General features: G+C 42.9%; 1 protein-coding gene across 3 annotated transcripts in view; it reads right to left on the bottom strand.

Annotated features, from left to right (window-relative positions):
- dync2h1 (dynein cytoplasmic 2 heavy chain 1) overlaps positions 1-20,859 on the bottom strand; it is a 524,787-nt gene that overhangs the window by 412,834 nt on the left and 91,094 nt on the right. For all 3 annotated transcript variants that reach the window (XM_078222026.1, XM_078222027.1, XM_078222028.1), the window contains exons 26-33: positions 19,664-19,834; positions 16,869-17,251; positions 13,198-13,330; positions 11,086-11,203; positions 7,233-7,345; positions 7,024-7,143; positions 4,290-4,440; positions 898-1,103 (exon numbers count right to left, since the gene is read on the bottom strand). In XM_078222026.1, the coding sequence (XP_078078152.1) occupies positions 898-1,103; positions 4,290-4,440; positions 7,024-7,143; positions 7,233-7,345; positions 11,086-11,203; positions 13,198-13,330; positions 16,869-17,251; positions 19,664-19,834 (1,395 nt within the window). The remainder of the gene's footprint in view (positions 1-897; positions 1,104-4,289; positions 4,441-7,023; positions 7,144-7,232; positions 7,346-11,085; positions 11,204-13,197; positions 13,331-16,868; positions 17,252-19,663; positions 19,835-20,859) is intronic.

Here is a 20,859-nt window from a genome sequence, read left to right as displayed (position 1 = left end):
ACAACCTAGTTTCTTTATAGGGTAACGAGACTGTGGCTGGGATTTTCCACCCCCGTTTATGGCAGCCGGGAATAGCGGCTGGGATGGAGAATTGAGGGGGAATCCTGAGCAATAACCTGGCATCTGGGGCAGCGCCAGGGTAGGGTTTCCATTGGGATGATCCATGGGGGGGGGGGGGGGGGGGGGGGGCGGAGTTTCCCCCATATGCGTGGGAGTGAGGGGCTTGGGGTGTGGTTCCTCCTTGTTCATCAGGATTGGGGTGGGGGGTTCCCCGTGTCCGTGGTGTGGGGGAAGATTCCAGGAGGGGAGGGGGGCAGGGGCATTTGCGTAGGGGTGCTTTCCTAAGTCCATATCGGACAAACTCTTCCTTATTTTTATTATGCTTAGACCAGGGTGGCCTTTAAAACTGGTACATGATCTCTAAAAGAGCAACGTTACAGGCAGGGTGAGCCCGCTCCACCAGCATGACATCGTGGAACCCGCATCCAGGATTTATTTTGGACCAAGTGTCAAAAGATATGGCAAGAAAAACCAGCTTTGAGCTTAAGGGCTGCACACCGCTTTCCCCACCTGACCAGACCGTCAAAAAAACCTGAAAAATCTCCCCAGTAGCCTTGGCACATGAGAGTACATTTTCTGAGAGCCACACTTTCAACATGGTCTCGTACAATTTTCTGATATGCACTAAAAATGTAAGTAGTGTGTGTGCCTGTGACTATCTTATATGTGTTAGCTGCATACAACAACCTTATTATTGTGTGGAAGTTTGCAAAATATATTCTATATTGTTTATGTTTTCCTTATAGATAAAATGTCTATTTTTTAAAAAGCCCTAATGAGAGTGTCTTGAATAGATCCACTATGAACATTGTTAGTTGTAGCATGATAAGGCAGCACCTGGTATTCATATGTATACTGGAACTCTGCATCCACCATCTGAATGTAACAGTTATTATCTGATTTCATGTAGAACCGAAGTTGTTTCTTCCAAGCCCAGTCTGAAGTGTTGTTAATTTGCACTTGGTTCAATTGCTTAACCACTTCTATGTTGTGAATGATGTCAAGAATTAGGGCTTTGAGTTTCAACTCCAGAACAGTAGTTTCTGAAAAAACACGCAAAAAAAAGAGCCTCAGATACAAATATTCACCTGGCATTAAAATTTAAAAATCTGACCAAACAAGCAGAGGATTTGTTTTCAAGTGCCAGGCAAAGAGGTAAAATGGCAGCAATGGGCCAAAACGTTTTTTGCATTGTAAACTTCCAGAGTTCCATTTGTGATGAGTATGTTAAGTTAAACCACAGCACACACAATCTCTCCATCTTAATTTACGGTTACTCTAAAATTTAATGATGTGGAGATGCCAGTGTTGGACTGGAGTGGACAAGATGAGAGGTCACACGACACCAGGTTATAGTCCAACAGGTTTATTTGAAATCACAAGCTTTCAGAGTGCTACTCCTTCATCAGGTGAATCTTTCCACTCCATTGCCCACTTCCACCTCCATATCATCACCGAACTCCGCCCCACCTCAACTCATCTCAGTTCATCTGCTATTGAAAGCTTAATCCAGGCATTTCTTATTGCTAGACTTGACTACTGCATTCCCCCACTTCTATAAACTTATGGGTCAGGGTTTTACCATCCCGCCACGCCCAGCGATCAGTGTGGCGAACTGGGAAAGTAGCGTCCAATGCTAAAAATCCGATTTGTGCCCAGCGCGAAATGGTTTGCCATCTTCCTGGCTCCTTCTTAATGGTGTGAATTTGACTGGATTTCAATATCATTAGCGAGTTCAGCACGCAATTGTCCCCACTCCTAAATGCTTCCCACCTCTCTGGGGTGACATCCCATCAGCACAAATCACTATTGCTCTATAAAAGTGTGGCACAGGCACAGCAATAGCAAAGGAGAGCGAGGAGGTGAGGACCACTGTGCACCAATCTCCAGGGTGTGTGGGGGCAGAGGTCTCAGCTGCTGCCATGGTGTGGGGACTTGCTAGTGCCAGTCTGGGGCCCTTAGGTCAGCAATCACCACTGGCTTAGGGCTTGTGTTGCACGCATTCCCCCCACCAGTTGGACAATCCCGGAGGGGTTCAATACGCAGTCGGGTCCCAACCCCACTAAAGTTGGTCTGGTTACCCTGCCATCTGTTGGCTGGTCTGGCAGCTGTTGCCCCAATCAAGGGAGCTTGGCAGTATTAACACGACTCCTCACACTGGATGGATTCTGCAGTGCTGCCTGCGAAGGCCACCTGTCATGAGAAAGTCATGAGTGTGCTTCACCATGGTCGGTGTGAACTGCAGCCCATTCCTGGAAGCCACTCACCAGGCATCAGGTGGGTGCACTCAAGTCCATGCTTCAAAGATTCCCAATGGGGCCCTCCTCACAGCCACCCTTATCGGCAGCCCATTCAGGTGGTGCATGGCATCGGGGATGGTGTCGGGTTGCCAGCATCCAGACTCATGGGGACATGGGTTGCTGGGAGGGAGTAAGGGTTCCAGGATTCAGAACCTTATGGACTCTCTCTGTCTCCGCCCCCGACCCCCAAGCAATAATGGAGGGTCATGCCTGAGCAGTACCCGGCTGCCCATGGGCCCGAGGAGGAGGCCAGAGGACGTTGGAGATGGAGACCCAGGGTTTACAAGACCCACATGTCCTTTGATGGGCTGCCAGATGCCGTATGCCACTGCAGACTGTGTCTTAGCAAGGAGACAGTGCGGCACCTGTGCCAGGTGCTCATGGACCTGCCACCTCGTGGGGCAGGAGGACACCTGCTCCCTTTGGCAATGAAGGTCACAGTGGTCCTCAATTTCAATGCCACTGGGTCCTTCCTGGCCTCAAGCGGAAACCTCTGCAGCATAGGTCGGCATGGTGGCACAGTGGTTAGCACTGCTGCCTCACAGCTCCAAGGACCTGGGTTCAATTCTCGGTCACTGTCTGTGTGGAGTTTGCACGTTCTCCCCATGTCTGCATGGGTTTCCTCCGGGTATTCTGGTTTCCTCCCACAGTGCAAAGATGTGCAGATTAGGTGCACTGGTCATGCTAAATTGCCCCTTAGTGTCCTGGGATGCGTAGGTTGGAGGGATTAGTGAGGTAAATGTGTGGGGTTACAGGGATAGGGCCTAGGTGGGATTGTCAGTGCTGACTCAATGGGCCAAATGGCCTCCTTCTGCACTGTAGGGATTCTATGATTCTATTATTCTATCTCATAGTCCTCTACACACAAGTGCATCCGTGAGGTCACAGATACTCTGTACGCCCAGGTAGACAGCTACATCCACGTTGACATGGGCCAGGCACAACAGGAGGCCTGGACTGCATGCTTTTTTGCCATCACCGGGATGCCCCATGTGCAGGGGGTTATAGATGGCACGCACATTGCCCTACGGACCCCGTACAATCAAGGAGTGCCCTTCATTATCAGGAAGATGCTCCACTCCCATAACACGCAGATAGTTTGTGACCACCAGCTGAATATCATGCAGGTGTGTGCACGGCACCCAGGGTGGCGCAACGCAGACATCCCCTTTAGGACCACCCTAAGCTGCCGGGATGGCTCGTGAGTGACATGCTGCAGCCATGGCTGATGGCATCAGTGCGGAGGCCTGGGACTGAGGCAGAGACCCGCTACGATGAAACCCACGCTGCTACTTCGTGTATCGGGCTGCTGAAGATGAGGTTCCGCTGCCTGGACCACTCTGGCAGCATCCTGCAGTACAATTTCCTGAAGGTCTCCTGCATCATCGCGGTCAGCTGTGCGCTCCACAGCCTGGCGCAGCAGTGGGGAGACATACTGGAGGAGGACAAGGGCAACCAGGCGGATGCCCCTGGAAAGGAGGAAAAGGCCCACGAGGAAGTGGAGGACTAGGCCGAGGAGGAACTGGAGGATGGAGGACAGGCAGCGGCAAGGATCCGACAAGGCAGGACAGTGAGTGAGGCCCTCAACACAACAAGATTTTACTAGGAGGCGTGATGACCAGTAGCTCCAACCCCCACCCCCCACCCCTCCCCCCCCCCCGCCCTTCCCTGAGGGCCTTTATTGATTGCAAATGAGGAACAAATTACAAAGAAGTAAGCGTAAATTTTTGTTACATAAAACAGAATATTGTGAACTGTAATGGGTTTTGTTTTGTGCTGTAGTTTTCTATGTTTCTATGAAATTAGAATTACTGACAATGATAAAGTAATGGTCAAAAACCTGAATAAGTTGTTATATTTGCACTTGTAAAGAAAAATGGTCACTAACTGTTGGTGCAACTTATGTCCAAGCATTCAGTAGCTTCTTACCAGCATTCCCTGTTTCCTCCAAATAAGAGTCTATACTTGTGTAGTTTTCCAATTTTGCCATCAGTTCTACATCTAGCTGTTGCAAACTGTGTTTTCTTATGGCATTTTCAACTTCTTGAGTAAATTGAATCTGTTCAGCTAAACAAAGGATCTGAGAATAGAGAAATAATGAAACATTTGTAAGTACAAAAAGTTAGAAAAATAAGGCACCTACAAAACATCCAGAATTGATATATTCCTGACCAGAAAATATAATTAGGCTTATAATTTGAAAGTACAATTACTCAGATTTAAGCTTCAAATAGAGTGTGATAAAAGAAGTGTTACTCCAGCAAGAATTCTGATTTTTTTTCTTCTAAAAGGCATTAATTTAAATTACCAATTAAAACTGTTTTAAGACCAATTTGAGATGATGGAAGTAGTCTTTCTTTACAAAGCTACAAGATGAAATTTAAAACCCAGCTCTCAGCAAGAACAAAGTTAGGTTCTTTAATCTAAAGTTAAAGTTAAGTTTATTTATCAGTCACAAATAGTCTTACATTTACACTGCAATGAAGTTCCTATAAAAATCCCCTAGTCGCCACACTCCAGCGCCTATTCGGGTACACTGAGGGAGAATTTAGCATGGCCAATTCACCTAACCTGGACTGTGGGAGGAAACAGGAGCACCCTTGGAAAACTCACATAGACACAAGGAGAACGTGCAAACTCTACACAGTGACCCAAGCCAGGAATCAAACCCAGGACCCTGGCACCGTGAGGCAGCAATGTTAATCACTGTGCTACCATGCCACCCAACTGTTGGTCAGCCAGGAAGCAAATGCGTCACTTTGGTGCTAATGTAATTCTTTTTGGCAAAAGCATTAATACATACATGGTCTCCATGAAGTGTAAATCAATACCTGTGGCTCAAAGCATAGGATCCAACTTTGTGTCCTTGAATTTAGCCAACCAACATCTCTTTATTTAGAGATCTTTTGAGTCATATTTATTATTATAATATAAAACAGATTTTTTGCAGTATCTTTAATATTCAATATGAGTCTGGCCCCAGCAGAGTCCAAATAGACATTTAAAAGTGATAGACAGGAATAATCATCCCACCCATATGCAGATAGTACATTAGCGAGACTGAAATTTTGCTTTTCCTGTAAAACTCTTGTAGGTAACCTGTGTGTGAAATCTGGGGAATGATTTTGAGCCTGCGCTCTCTGCCCACGGGAATGGCAGAGTGTGCACTCAAAATCCAGAGAGACTTGGAAAGCGCAATTCACGCTGGTGTGTTTCCGAGTTCCAATCTGCCAGCCCCCTCGCCGGCAGAGCAACGTGAAACATGCTGCTGGACCCCAGGAAGTTCATTTTAATGCCATTGTCATTGGTGAGCACATTAGCTGTAGGAAGAGGTTTATTCCTGTTACAATCGTGCTGGTAGTGGGGGGATGGGCTTAAACATGCCAGTGAGCCCAGCTTCAGAGTTTTTGGGCAATGTTTCGCAAGGGCGTCGATCTCAGTGTACTGGTAGACCCCTCCCTCCACCCACGGACATTGGGACCCACCCCCTCATTTCCTCCCCAAAACAGATCACTGGCATCGGTGCATTTGGGCCCTCCTGATGGGTCCACCCCATCATGACCCCCAGCCCTCCCATCATGACCCCTGACATACCCCCCATCATGACCTCAAACAGGATCCACCCTGTATGAGCCCCTCCTGCATAGCTCTCCCCCCACCTCCCCCGTCATAATTCCCACTCAGTTGCACACTGCCCAGCCATGCCCCCAACCACCAGGGGCTTCAATGGCCTCCGACACCGCCCCATATGGCCAATGCACCAGGTCTCCACCGGTGCAGACCAGTGGTGATTCTCGACATTCTCATGCTATGCCTGCAGGCCAGAGAATCCCATTCACTGGGAGTCGAACAGGTTATGCACAGTGAATGCTACTTTAAATATGCTAATCAGCATTATGCCTTTCTGGGCATAATCCAGTTCACGCCATTAGAACGGGGCCGTGAGGATCACGAGCTGTTTGATATCGGGCACAAAACTGATTTTTAGGCCTGCACGCTATCCTCCACAATCAGCGCAATCTGCGCCAGGTGCGGCAAGGTCAGAGAATTGCCCCATCATGTAATTTCTAGTCATTCAGTTGTAAAATAATGAATAATTGTTGAACTTGTGGTATGCTATTCCATTCTCAACACTCAATTCATCCGGGCCTCACTCCGTTTCTGGAAACAATTATCATATGTTAAAATTTTTGGTTAAAAGCCCAAATGATATCAAGAGGAAAATTATGAAGTTGTAATCTAATTAATATGCTTGGACTATATCAGATCATGACAACAAAACTCTCATTGTTTATAAATGATGTTGAGTCCCAAAATTAGTTTTAGATTTGTTTATTGTGCTAACGGCAATTGGCAGTGCTGAAGCCAACTGATGTTAAGCTTAGTGTCATTTATGTATATAGATGTTGCTATTAAGTAACTGATAATGGATATTTTATTTATTGAGAAATTATCTGCTAGAGTATAGGCAAAACTCTTCAACTTATATCACAAATTTTCAATACAACAAGTTTTATATAAAATTGCAAAATAGTACTTTTTTTCTGAAATTGTTGAAACATCATTTTTTATAATTGTTATCAGTTTATGATACTTTTCTGACTGTAGAAAGATTTCAAGATATAGGCAGACCAGAACATTAATAAGTAAACATGTGCAGTACCTGTGATGGAAAACGTAACGGATCAATGGCACCTTGCGATTGCTTCCAAGCAGCAATGCATTCGACTAACAAATGTTTCAGAGTTTCTTTCATTACTTCAGCCAAATTATTCAGCCAAACCTGGTCAACACAACAGAATACCGCTGAATTCACAAACATAATACTTGATTATATTTTACATTATTCTTCATATAGTAAAATGTTATCACCTCAACATCATCCGTGACACAAATCTTGCTTTTCAAAGGCACAACTTCACCATCGAGAGACTTCATTGCAATGATGTGTTGGAAATTTTCATCAAAGTCCACACTGTTAATCCCTGGAAAAACCATAAATCAATACAGTAATTTCTCAAAATTTATTAAAAGAAGAAAATGTTAATTTGCAAAATAAAATTGGCAATATTGTCTGCACATTTGAAGAAATTGTGGTCACAAGTATAGTGCAGTAAACAAGTGTTGGGAAACACAAGTTCTCCCAATTGTTGCCCACACAATACTTTTTATGTATAGTAATTACGATAAAGCCTTTCTGAGATCTTCAGTTAACTATTTTTTTTAAACTTGCAATAAAACAACACTCTCAATGGCTATGGGTACCCACATGGGCCCCAGTTATGCCTGCCATTTTGTGGCATATGCGGAACATTCCTTGTTCCAATCTTAGTCAGGCTCATCCACAAAACTCTTCATTCATTAAATCAATGACTGGTACCAATTCATAATCCCATCTGGACGTAGAAAAATTTATCAATATTGTTTCCAATTTCCACCCCTCGCTCACCTTAACATGGTCTATCTTCGACATTTCCCTTCCATAGCACTTCTGACATGTCTGCCTTTTTCCTCAACTGAGGATTCTCCCCCACACTGTAGTTGACGGGGCACTCAATCATGTCCAACCCATCTCCCGCACCTCTGCCCTTACCCATTCCCTTCCTTTCCAGAACCAAGGCAGGGAGCTTCTAATCCTCACTTTTCACTTTTCCAACCTCCAGATTCAAAGGATCACCGTCTGCCTTTTCTGCCAATTCCAGCATGATACCACCATTAAACACATCTTCCACTCACCCTCCTATCAATATTCCACAGGGATCACTTCCACCATTCAACCCTGGTTCACTCCTCCATTGCCCCGAACCCTCATCCCCATCCCACAGCATCTTCCCCTGCAATCACAGAAGGTGCAACACCTGCACCTTTACCTCCTCCCTCCTCACTGTCGAAGGACCCAGATGAAGAAGCATTCCCCCTGAACCTCTTTCAACTTAGTCTACTGTGGTCTCCTCTGCACCGGGATGACTAACCGCAGGCTAGGTGACCATTTTGTGGAACATCTTTGCTCCGTCTGCAAGCATAACCCCAACCTTCCAGTTGCCTGCCTTTTCAACTCAGTACCATGCTCGCATGCCCACATGTCCATCCTAGGCCTGCAGCAATACTCCAGTGATGCCCAACACAAACTGGAAGAAAAACAACACAGGTGCAATCTTATGAAAAATATCCTAAGTCTAGGATGAGCGCAAAAACAGAAGAGTTTCTGATCCTTTTTTTGGGTGAGTGCAAATCTGCAATCTTATGCACTCAAAAAACAAAGAACAAAGAAAATTACAGCACAGGAACAGGCCCTTCGGCCCTCCAAGCCTGCACCGACCATGCTGCCCGACTTAACTAAAACCCCCTACCCTTCCGGGGACTATATCTCTCTATTCCTATCCTATTCATGTACTTGTCAGGACGCCCCTTAAAAGTCACTACCATATCCGCTTCCACTACCTCCCCCGGCAACGAATTCCAGGCACCCACTACTCTCTATGTAAAAAATCTGCCTCGTACATCTCCTTTAAACCTTGCCCCTTAAACCTATGCCCCCTGGTAATTGACTCTTCCACCCTGGGAAAAAGCTTCTGACTATCCACTCTGTCCATGTCTCTCATAATCTTGTAGACTTCTATCACGTCTCCCCTCAACCTCCGTCGCTCCAGTGAGAACAAACCAAGTTTCTCCAACCTCTCCTTAATGCATGAAAAGCCAGCAAAAACCATTGCTCGCCTGTAGGAGAGGGGGCAAGACTTAAATCACCCAAACGCAGGCTGAGAGCAGCAAAAGGCACAATTGCATATGCACAGGTCCCTCTGCTCTGAGAACAGAGTGACCTGTCACTCACCCCCTGCTGTTCTCAGCCAGTCTCCATGGCCTAAAGCAGGCCTCCCCCCAGCTAATGCGGGGGCCTCGGCCTGTCATGACCCCGTCCCCCAGCCGGACCAATTGCCCCCCATGGCCTATCCCCCGCCTGGACCGATCGACCCGCGAGAATAGCACCCCCGGACCGATTGACTTCCCTACCCCCCTCCCTCCAATGACAGATCTACAGAGTGTCAGTAGGCACCCCCTCCCCCCACCACTGATCGCAGATCTACAGAGTGCACAGCAGTCCCCCCACCGCTAATTGGCCCACCCCGGTCTGATCCTGCCCCTCACCAGGCACCACCTCCTCAGATCCCACCTCCTTGGCTCTGCCCAATGGCTGGTGGGCAGTGCCAGGGTGCCGGTGGACAGTGCCAGTGTCAGGCTGGCACTGCCATGCTAACACTGCCCAAGGGGCACTCCCCCTTGCCCCCGACCTCCCGGAGGGGCCTCAATGGCCTCCAGTTCTCCCGACAAGGCCATCACATCCCCACAAGAGGCAAGAAATCGGGCGCGAACCTGATTTCTCGGTTTTGGCACAACCTCACTGGCTCTCCCCGCCTATTGGCCTGCGGGGCGCAATGGTAAGGTCGCCCTTCTCATCCTCCAATTAGGCAAGTTACAGCCTTCTGAACTCAACATCGACTTCAACAGCTTTAGACGTTAAACTTCCCCTCTCCCCTTTTATAGTTTGGCATCAGTTGTTTTCAAGCTCATTGGCCAGCCCCAACACAACCCGACCCCTCCCCAAGTTGCTTCCATTAACACATTATTTTATCTCACCTTTTGCCACTATAAGCACCCTTCATCCCTCAATGGCACCACTAACACTTCCTTTATATCTGGTGTCCATGACAAATTTGTACACATCTTCTTTGCCCCGACAATTCTATTCTGCCTACATCCTTCGAACCCTTTGCAACCATATAATTCTGTACATTTCTACCTTTCTTCAGTTCTGAAGAAGGATCATTTAGATCCTAAATGTTAATTCTGTTTCTCCCCACAGATGCTGCCAGACCTGCTGAGTTTATCTAACATTTTCTGTTTTTATTTCAGATTTCCAGCATCTGCAGTATTTTACTCTTCCTCTCAATGTCAACATCATTTTGTGATTAAGCAAATCTTACTTCAAACCACATGCCAAACGATTACAACTTATTCTAAGACTCTCTTGGCTTACATTTACAAATAAGCTCTTCATTTAATATTTTTCAAAATCCCACCAAATGTCTGTATTATTTTACACAATCATGATACCACAAGGTGCATCATTGGTTGGGCTAGTGGAGAGGGGGTTGCCTCTTTTACAGGCTTCCTCTGTTCATTAGAGGCACCCTCCAGGTCTTCCCAACTAGCGGGCCTGGAGACTACCGTCCCGGTTCGCTCATCAAATGGAAGTGATGCTTTTCATATGGTAATTTCCGGTCACGAGTCCCATTACAGACCCCTCCCGCCCTGATGTCTCCTGGCCCATTCGCTACTCTCGAGCAGCACAGCGGGCTGGGAGAATCCCGGCCCACATCTCCAACTAATTAAGTCCACCTGTTATTTTTCCAGCTGTTATCTTTCCAGCTGTTGGTCCCTTAAGGCAACATAGCCCAACCTTTAACATAATAAACTCCAAGCTGCTTTAGTTGCATTTATCCCATTTTCTATGGCTAGACTTTAATCTTCCCAGATATAACATTGCCTCTAAAATATTAACATGAAATATGAACTAGATATTCATCATCAATTAGACATTTGCAAATCACTGATTAAAGGATGATCAAAACAAGATCCCAAACGAACAAATGAACTGTAAGAGAGGCTGTGTCCAGGTAACATGATTAGGTTTCAGGAGTCAACATAATTAGATATGAAGCCGTACCAGCAAAAAGCTTTCGGAGATGAGTCTGAATGATAGAAGGATTGGTGGACTGTCCCAGGATTTCCAGCAAATCATCATCGCCAATGAAATAAAACCGTGGGAATGCCGATCGTTTTTCCTGGATAGATAAGTTTTGAAGATATTAATCCATCTACCTGGCAAAGAATGGTACAGTAATTTCTTCCCAAAAAAGCAACCCATTATCCTATTTACATCAAAGGAACTATTATCCTATTTGCAACAAAGGAATACCAATTTGCATATGTCAGGTGACAAATATATAATTAGGTATATGTTGTAAAGAAGGGCTTTCTAACAACCTTGTAAAATACTTTTTTTTAAATATTGAATATTACAGAAATAGTTCTCTCTATTCTTAAGGAAAGTCTTATGGAAGATATAGAAGAGGCTTACAAACAGAAGACAGCATAGGTTTGTTACCTCAGACAAGGACATGACTCAAATCACTCTGAAACAAGACATTCCTAAACATGATAAAGTTGGATTCCATGACTGTTATTTAAACCAACTATCTGAGTAAAGATTCAACAAGAGGTCCTAACAGGAGTTAGGAAAACATTGGGCAGAGCAGGAGTTTAATTTGAGTACCTGTCCCTCGGTGATTAGATAAATGGAATTGAACAAGTGATTGACATGGAATACCCATCTGCCTCTAGAAAGAAGGGATATAAACAGGTGCCCGGGAGGGAAGTTTTTCACTCTTCCCTGGATTGAAGGAGACCAGAGGAGAGCTGCATAACACTTTGATCAACCAAAGAAGACGAGGCTCAGAAGGGAGTGCCACCACCAGATACGTAAATCAACACTTGTTCTGTGTCATTTCCCGGACTGGTAAGCCATTCTCACCTGTCACGGTCATATGGCTTCTCTGCTATTCTGCTTACATATCATAATTAAACTGTTGCTACTTAATAAACCTGCATTAAAATCACCTATGAGCTCGACCCCCCTTTTGGGTAATCAGCGGCTGCCAGACCAAATCTTACAATGTGCACCTTAAATCACTGGATTTGAGCGTCACAGGCACTGTCAGCATATATCACCCACTCCCTCGAGAAGGTGAACCAGCTTCTTGAACTGCTGCAATTCATGAGGTAGGAAGAGAGTTCCAGCATTTCAACCCAGTAACAATGAAGAAGTGGAGATATAGTTCTAAGTCAGAATGATATGTGAAGTGGTGAAGAACTTGCAGGTAGTGTTGTTCCCACGTGCCTGCTGCCCTTGTCCTTCCAGGTCGTAGAAGTCATGGATTTGGAAGGCGCTGTCAAAGGCACTTGGGGTGCTACTGCAGTGCATCTTGTAGATGGTGCACGCTGGTGCCACTGTGCATGGGTGGTGGACAAAGTTATTAAGATGGTGACTGGTGTGACGATCAAGTGGGCAATTTTGTCCGAGATACTATTTAACTCCTCAGGGGTTGTTAGCCTTAATCAGGCAAGTGCAGTATTTAATCACACTCTTGACTTGGGACAGGTAGAAAGTGCACAAGCTTTGGGGACTCAAGGAGTAAGTTGCTCAGCACAGAATTCCCAACCTCTGATCTGTTCTTGTAGCCATAGTATGTGGATGAATTGAGTTTGCTTTTAAGACATTAATTCATCTTGTGACATTTGAGTAAACTATATAGTTAATCATTTATATGCATCACAGCCTTCATGGGAATTCCCAAATCACTGGAATAGTATGCTTAAATATACAGACTCTTTCTGTAATGCTGCCTTTATCAGAATTATTAACAAATGCCCTTGAGGGACATAGCTAATAATTGTTAGCATATACTATTTTATTCTCCAGTGCAACGAGCAGTGAGAGAGGAAGTCAGGACTCAAAGTCGGTAACATTAGCTAACTAGCAAGATCAGATTGGCAATCCATCTGTCATGGAGATGTCAATAAGTACTACGTATTAGGCAAACAGAAGTGCTATAGATGGATGCAGAACTTTTAGTAACTCTAAAACATGATATTGGGTTTCTGCAGGTCAAACACCCAAATAATTAAAAACCAGTGTTTTAAAAATCTAGGAATATTAGATTTCAACTCATTGTTTTATTCCCCAATGTTAATCCATGCTGATCAAGTTATTACTTACCTCCAGAAATTCATTGAGTGATTTCTGGCATCTTTGCAGCTGATCTAATATGGTAATGAGTGAATGTCTGATGCCAGCTCGCATACAGAGTGAAGTTACTCTGTTGTCTCTTTGAACATCTGCCATGATTGATCTGGTGAAGGTAAAATATATTGATCCAGTATTGTATTAACCATGCATGTTTAGCCAACCTTGCCTTATATTAAACCCATTCATTACTAAGATAAACACTTCTACATTAATTTGGGCAATACAGTGGTCAGCACTGCTGTCTCAAAGTGCCAGGGATCTGGGTTCAATTTCGTCCATGGGCGAATTGCCCCTTGGTGTCCACAGGGTGTGTGTAGGTTGGGTGGATTAGCCAAGGTGGGGTTGCAGGGATAGGATGCGGGGACTGGGCCTGGATGGGATGCTCTTTCAGAGATGTTGGTGCAGACACGATGGGTCAATTGGCCTTCTTCTGTACTGTAGGGATTCAACGGATTCTATGAAATATTTATTACCTTCTAATTCATAAGCCACTGTTGGAACATATTTTCAAGATTATACGAAAATGAGAAAAATGAACACAATACTGCGTTCATTCTTTTCTACTGTTCTGTACTCTATTCATGGCACTATGTTTTATACTGTTGCAAATATTCATGGCACTATGTTTTATACTATCGCCAATATTTAGTCTATTTCCCTTAAGTGATTCAATGGTGTCTGTCTCAGCCACTACACTAACTTATCTATGCCTTCCTTTAGTCTTTTATAATCCTTCTCTGCTACTTGGCAAATCCCACTTTTGCCTCATCAGCAACTTCTAATATTGTCTTCATTATGTCAAAGTTCAAAATATTTATTCATACAAAGAACAAAAATGAACCCTATACTGACCCCAGGGTACATCACCTCCAACCTTTTCCAATCTGAGCAACATCCATCGATACTAAATTCTTTGGTTTCTGTCCACATGCACACTATGCAATCATCCACAAACTGAATTTAATCCACAGATCTATCAGCAATGTCAGAGCAGCAAAAGCTTACATGATCCGCTATTGTTGGCTACAACCATTTGCAACTGCTCAGATAGAACAACTATAATGATTTTTTATGAAATTAATTATCCAACTGTTTATTCCAAAGGCTTTAAATTTGATCCTGCATCTCCCATTAAGGACCCTACCAAATAGTTTCTGTAAATCTGCTCTATCATCCTGCATTGCCTTCAACAATAGGGCAATTCCAAGCTTGCTATACATAGCCTGCCTCCCTAATCATTATTGGCATGCTTTTAATTGTCTGACCATATTTCTATCATCCATTATTGATTACAAGTTACTAGATATGTATCTGCACTGTCAAACCGACTATCTGTTACAAATTCAAGAATAATATTTTGCTGATTTCTGCTGCTAGTTTCTGCATAAGCAGCAATTGTAAACTTCCACAACGCACTCTTCCTAATGTCAATTTATTAAGTACACTTGCATTAGTTTTATCTTGTGCTGGTGCTCTTTGATTTTTTTAAAATGGTGATTTAATTACTTTATTTTTCTTTTCAATTATTCCCCTAATTTAAACAGCACAAATTATATGCTAAAACAGAAATACTTTTCTATTTTTAAAGAAGCAATACATTGAAGCTACATGACTACTTCTTATAAGATCCAGTTTGTAGGCTCATTTTACCACCTGGAGAAGCCAGTGTTCACTTAACTGAAGATAAATTTCCTTCCTGACACTGTTGAGAATAGGTAGCACATTAAACAATGTAGTATTTCAGCTAATTGAACAACAGATTTTATAGAATTTGTACATAAATTTATTATCTTGTTGCAACATGTTGCCCTACAGACCGCATCCATAAAGGCAGCAAAGATCTCTGGGGGAAAAATGCCCATGTATTCTGTAATTTTAAAAAAATCCAAGCCAGATTTCTTCTCCAATCCAAGGTTAAGTGATGTGAAACTACTGCAGCGGAGGTTGTAAAGGGCCAAAGGAAGCAGAGGTAGTTTTTCCTGTATGCATAGCAATCAGAAGTGAGGTATGATAACCAAATATTAATTAATCTAAGTGTTACACACAGGTCAAAGATAAATTCCGGTCAATTTGGAATCTTAACAAAGGTTTGGCACTTTGAAAGAATACTGCTCAAGAGATTTTCGGTTTGACATAATTAACATATAGATGAAATTTGTTGAAAACTGCCTCACAGCAAGTTAACTACTTTTACTAAAATTAGAGACATAGGTTTCTATTATGAACAGACAATATGACACCTGTTCATTGCATTCTAATTAGCTATTTTAAAATTTTCTTCTATTAAAGTTAACTAAAGGTAGAGCTTCCACTCATTATGTTAGTAACATCAGCTTAGAACAGGCAGAATTAGTTAAAACAGCACAAAAGATCATGGGATTTTTAACCAAAATGAGATCCAATTGTGTTAGCTTTCTTACAAGCACAGGCACCATTAGGCACAATTTTTAAACTGCTCCTCTGAAAAAATACCAAATTTACTAAGAAATCTACCAGTGCACAGAAACAGAAAGTAGCAAATGGTTCAATGTAGTTTTTTTGAAAACTGGGGGCAATTCTCCCAAAAAAGTTCTAAATGTTGAATTTGCGGGAAAAATTGTGTAAATCACGATTGACTTTTTCAGTGGGAGTTCAGACTTGAGTCTCCCAGATTCTGTGCAATGCAAAGGTCACAATCGTAAAAATCATTAAAAGCTCGGGGGCGGGGCCTATTCACACCAGAGTCTGACAGTTCCGGACTTCTGCGCATGCGCAGTGGCCCCGAACTGTCAGCCTGAAGTTTGCTGGCCAGCTCAATCGCTAGCCAGCCCGGGACCCCCACAGTGCTGCCCCCCCACGGCCTGATCGCAGCCCCCACAAGCATTCCTGGGCCAGCCCCAAACCACCCCCCATCCAGGAGCACCCCGATCTCCAGCCCCCCTCAGTGATGATCCCCCCATCCCAGCAGATCCCCCCCAAGGGAGGCAGACTGGCGGGGTGGGAGATGCGATCGGGCCCGGAGAACTCAGTCCCGGGCCCGATAATCACATTCAAATTGCATTAAAAATAGATTAAACTTACTTACCTGCTGTTCCCACTGGTTTCCAGTGTGGTCCCGACCGCGCCGGATATCCGTCGCTGGGAGATGCGCGCACATCGGGAACGCATGTGTGATCCCACGAATCGGCACACATGCGAACCTCCCGGTCTGACCCGCCAAAAAATTAGCGGGTCAGAATGGGAGAATCGCCCCCCCATATTTTTCAATTACTTTAAACAGGTTACTCTAAGGTGGCTGGAACACTTGTTAAAAATGCTTATTTTTTTAGAGATAAATTCCATGTTTAACTTAACCATATAGACCAGATTATCACTTCTAAATGCACTAATTAATACATTTTACTGTAAAGAAAAAATATGAAAAATTATGTTCTAATACACTGGCCGATTGCACTGGTTCAGGGAAGATTTGATGTTTGTGACAAATGATTTAGCTGAATCATGAGCTGTAACTTAGCCAGTGCAATTTTGAGCAAATTTTATTTAAAACTCCCTGACTGCACCCAAAACTGAAACTTTATCCCCAAGTATTCCACATAAATAAGACAAAATTTATTCATTAAAACTCTAATATTTTTCTTTTAGTTTGATATAAAACTGACCTGAAATCATCATCAACTCTCTTAAAGCGTCCCTGTTCTTTAGGGAGGGCACCACGACCAAATATTGGCTCCAGATAGACCCATTTCCTTTGGATTTGATTTAAATTGTGTAAATATTCATCAAGATCCGCCAATCTAGTTTCCCAAATGGACACCTTATCTTCAAAGCCTTTATAGTAGGGGGAGTCCTTCAGGGTCTGAAGTAGGCACTGGTTATCTCCAACCTGGTTGACAATGTCTTTCCAATCTTTGATCAGCTTGATCGTTATTTTCTGGCTATCCTGATAATCAGTCATCATAAAGACTGATGCAGCCCCCCACATGTCAAGTTCCCGCAATGCTTCTCTAATGGAGATTTCCCCTTGTGCCCGACTGTTGAGTTCCTGAAAGGAAAGTTACAAACACAACCAATCAATTAATTCAAACTGCAATCAATTACACATTATTTCACAAAACCGACAAATAAAAAAAAGCTTGCAATAAGATGCCATGTTCAATCATAGCATTATAAAACTTTAAAATAACCTAAATAAATAAACAACCACTGGCGTCTACTTTGAAGTCAATGCTGAGAATATTGCACACTATTTAGAAACTGAAGAAGTGAATAAAGAAAATCCATATTAAATATCTTATAGTCTAACGCTAATTTAGAATAATCATAAAAAAATACCCTAACCAAATTCTGTAGAGTTCAAAGTACTGACATAGACTCCTAAAATATAAATTTTGCTAATAATTGACAAAGGAAATAACTCATTGGCATTCCATTTGTAGAATTAACATCTTAATTAAAACAATTAATCAAAAGACGAGGATAAAGATGACATATGTTCTAGCCTAATGCAACCCCCATAGAATTATGCTAGCTTAGTCAGAGAATATGATGCTTTATAATAATCAGAGCACTATAATATACAGAGAATGTATTATTATATAAGTGACTTGCTAATAATTACTGTGATTAAAATTTTAGACTGAACAAGCCTCAAACTTGCAATGGTAAAAACGATTTTTGCTCCAGGCACTGAGGTACAAAGTAAGCTGTGTTTGAACAATTTACTTCACATTGAAGACAGTGTGTTTCAGAAACAGCAGCAAGTAGTTATCAAGGATATCTGTAAAAAAAAATTTCACCACAGTTCCTGTTGAAGTTAAGGGCACAGCAAAGAAATCATCAAAAATTAAAAACAACAAAAACAGAAAAATAGAAAGTGTAACCAGCATTGGAAATGGGGGTGGAGCAGGAAGCAGGATAGACCAGATAGCATGGTTAACTGAATGAAGAATTTGGTGTCTCAAATTGGAGGGCAAGCACACAGTGAGTAGTCTGTGAGCTGAGAAATGGACTCTGCATGTGCACAGCCATTATGCTAAGGACTGAAGCATTGTAATCAGTGGACCAAGTCAATGAAGAGAAAGATTTTTTAAAAAGACGAACATAAAAAATAGGAAAAGTGCAGATTGATGAGCTCTGAATTTGTTTCCTATGCCCAATAGCAAGATTCCATTAAAAAATGTTTCACTCAGCTGCATTTTGTTCCTGTTTCTCAGTGGGCATTTTGCTATATTGCACAGAGAGATTGCAACCTGAGACTTCAGGCAAGAAATTAGCATGGGATGCACCTGTTTCTCAAGAATAAAACTGACACAAAGCAAACAGATTTAGCAGTGGGACACCGATTGGCAATCTTTGCTGTTGTTGACCCCACTACTAGATGCCTACTTTAAGGCATCCCAGGTGAATTTCTGAAACAAGCATTAGTCCCGTTAACTATATAAATTAGGAATTAATACCTATTGAGGAATCCAATCCAGAAATTAATTCGCAAGTGCCATATCTGGTCTTTAAGGACATGTTAGTGGCCTCCATGCGTGCCCAGGTAAGTTTTCAAAAACATTGGCCAGGATTTCTGACCTCGTCTGTGGCTGAGATTCTCCAGTCTCGCTGCTGTGAATGAAGATTTGGCTAAGCACCAAATTCTCCTTTCTTGCTGACAGCGGTGGTGTAAGACATCTGAGAATTCCAGCCATTATTTTTAAAAACTGTCTGTGGAGTCTGAGGAGCACGAGTGCTTCCCCCAACACCACAGGATTCAGAATCCTACACCCCTCTCCACACCCCATGTTTCCAGCTCCAACCTCTCATCTCATCTCATTATGTACCCAAAAGAAATCGAACTGCTTGTTAAGGCAAGTTGCTAACTAAGATATGACCTAAGATGTGGCGGCTCAAGTCAAGCATCCTGATGAAACCTGAGCATCAAATTTCATTGATCCTCAAGACTTTTAGTTCAGGCAATGTCAATCACACAGCCCCAATTCTGGGCTTAAAAACTGGTCAAGACCAATATCTATTGCTTTACGTATTCAGAAATTTTGGAAGGCTGAAATGAGGGAGAAATAGGACAGTTGGTGTAAGAAAAAACAGGCAAAATAAAAGGAAAATCAAAACCAATAAACAGGCAGGAGTAAACACACAGCACTAATCAAAATCATAAGCTGAAAGCAGAACAAAATAATAAATTTGGCAGCAAAAAAAACAAAGAAAAAAGTGTAAAAATCATTTAATTGGTTTGATTTTTAGGGGGTATGCTTGCCCTTCATTGTATACAAAAAAAGCATTAACATTATGTGGTGATGCAGCTAAACCATCAGTTTTTCCTGATAGCCAACGCTGTTGTGTAAAGTATAGATGATATGAAAAATACCATTAACTGTTTAAAAGTTGTTTATGTAGTTTAATTTGCAGTTAAATTACTTTATAGTTAACAGTAGTAACCATCAGGTCATACCTTTAGATCTGAAGATTTTGCTACTATGACATCTGCCACTTTTAACAAGTCCCCAAACTGCAATTTCTCTATTGTGGTGCCTCTTGGCATGCCCAGCAGACGAAACAGGTCCAGCCAGTGATCCTGGGAGAGATGATCTCCACGGACATACTTCAGAACAGGTACTAATGTCTGTGGAAACAGAAAAATAGCTAAAATAAAAACTGACCTTCCAACCCAAAACATCCCAGTATTTTTATTGTGTGAAGCTATAAAAATGTTTTTAAAAAATACTGATTACAGTAATTAATTACTATACTGATTAAGTACTGATTACAGAATTTTACAATTATGAGGTTTATAAGTTGTTTTGGAACCGCCCTTTCAATTAAAAGTAAACAGATGGGGAGGGGATGGGGGGGTCTTGTGACCTGGTCTGAAGTTTGCTCTGCAACAGACATTGGCAGCAATCTCCAAGTTCACCTTTGATACATTCGGGATCTCCCAAAGTCCCAGAAAGGTATTAAAGTCTCAGGTTGGAATCAGTTGTGCTGTAATCGGTCCATTTATTTCCAAAATGAGAGAGTTGATGTCAAGAATGACGAATCAGCATTTAATCTGGATGCAAAGCTAATGTATCTCATGATGCCATGGGGAAGAATGCAGAGGAACCCATTTGTGAAATCAGGTTAAGGTTTGCCTAAATTAATATCACATAGAGACAGTAATTTTTGTGTGGGCAGCAAAGGGAAGTGATTACTTGATTTTGTAAACTATCACAAGCTGGTGCGGGAGGGAGAAAGGTCTCTCATCAACGAGACATATCCAGCATCCATTGAAGAATTCAGAGAGATTCGTCCTGGCGTGGCCAGAGAGCTAGAATCATTGGAACAGGCTTTATTGCTGATAGTGGATTTAGGAAACTCTCCAAAAACTAAGGGAAGCTCAACAAAACAGGGAACTGTGAACCCATTAGAAGTTAGGAGCAACTCTGGACTGTTTGCTACAAGGACTGTAATTCTGTGGAGAGTGCAGTAAGTATTAAAGAGAAAATCCCAGCCAGGGATGAGGTTGGAGGTTTTTGGTGAACATGGTTGGGTGCAGAACAAAGTTTAGTCCCAACAATGTATTTTAGACACTACTTTGATATGTTTGCCAGTACACCAACATGACATTTTTCCATTTCCCATACCAGTCATCCTCTGGCCTTCAAAGTA

The sequence above is a fragment of the Mustelus asterias genome, chromosome 10, assembly GCF_964213995.1.
Source record: "Mustelus asterias chromosome 10, sMusAst1.hap1.1, whole genome shotgun sequence".
Taxonomy (NCBI): Eukaryota; Metazoa; Chordata; class Chondrichthyes; order Carcharhiniformes; family Triakidae; genus Mustelus; species Mustelus asterias.
This window is presented reverse-complemented; position numbering and strand designations above follow the sequence as displayed.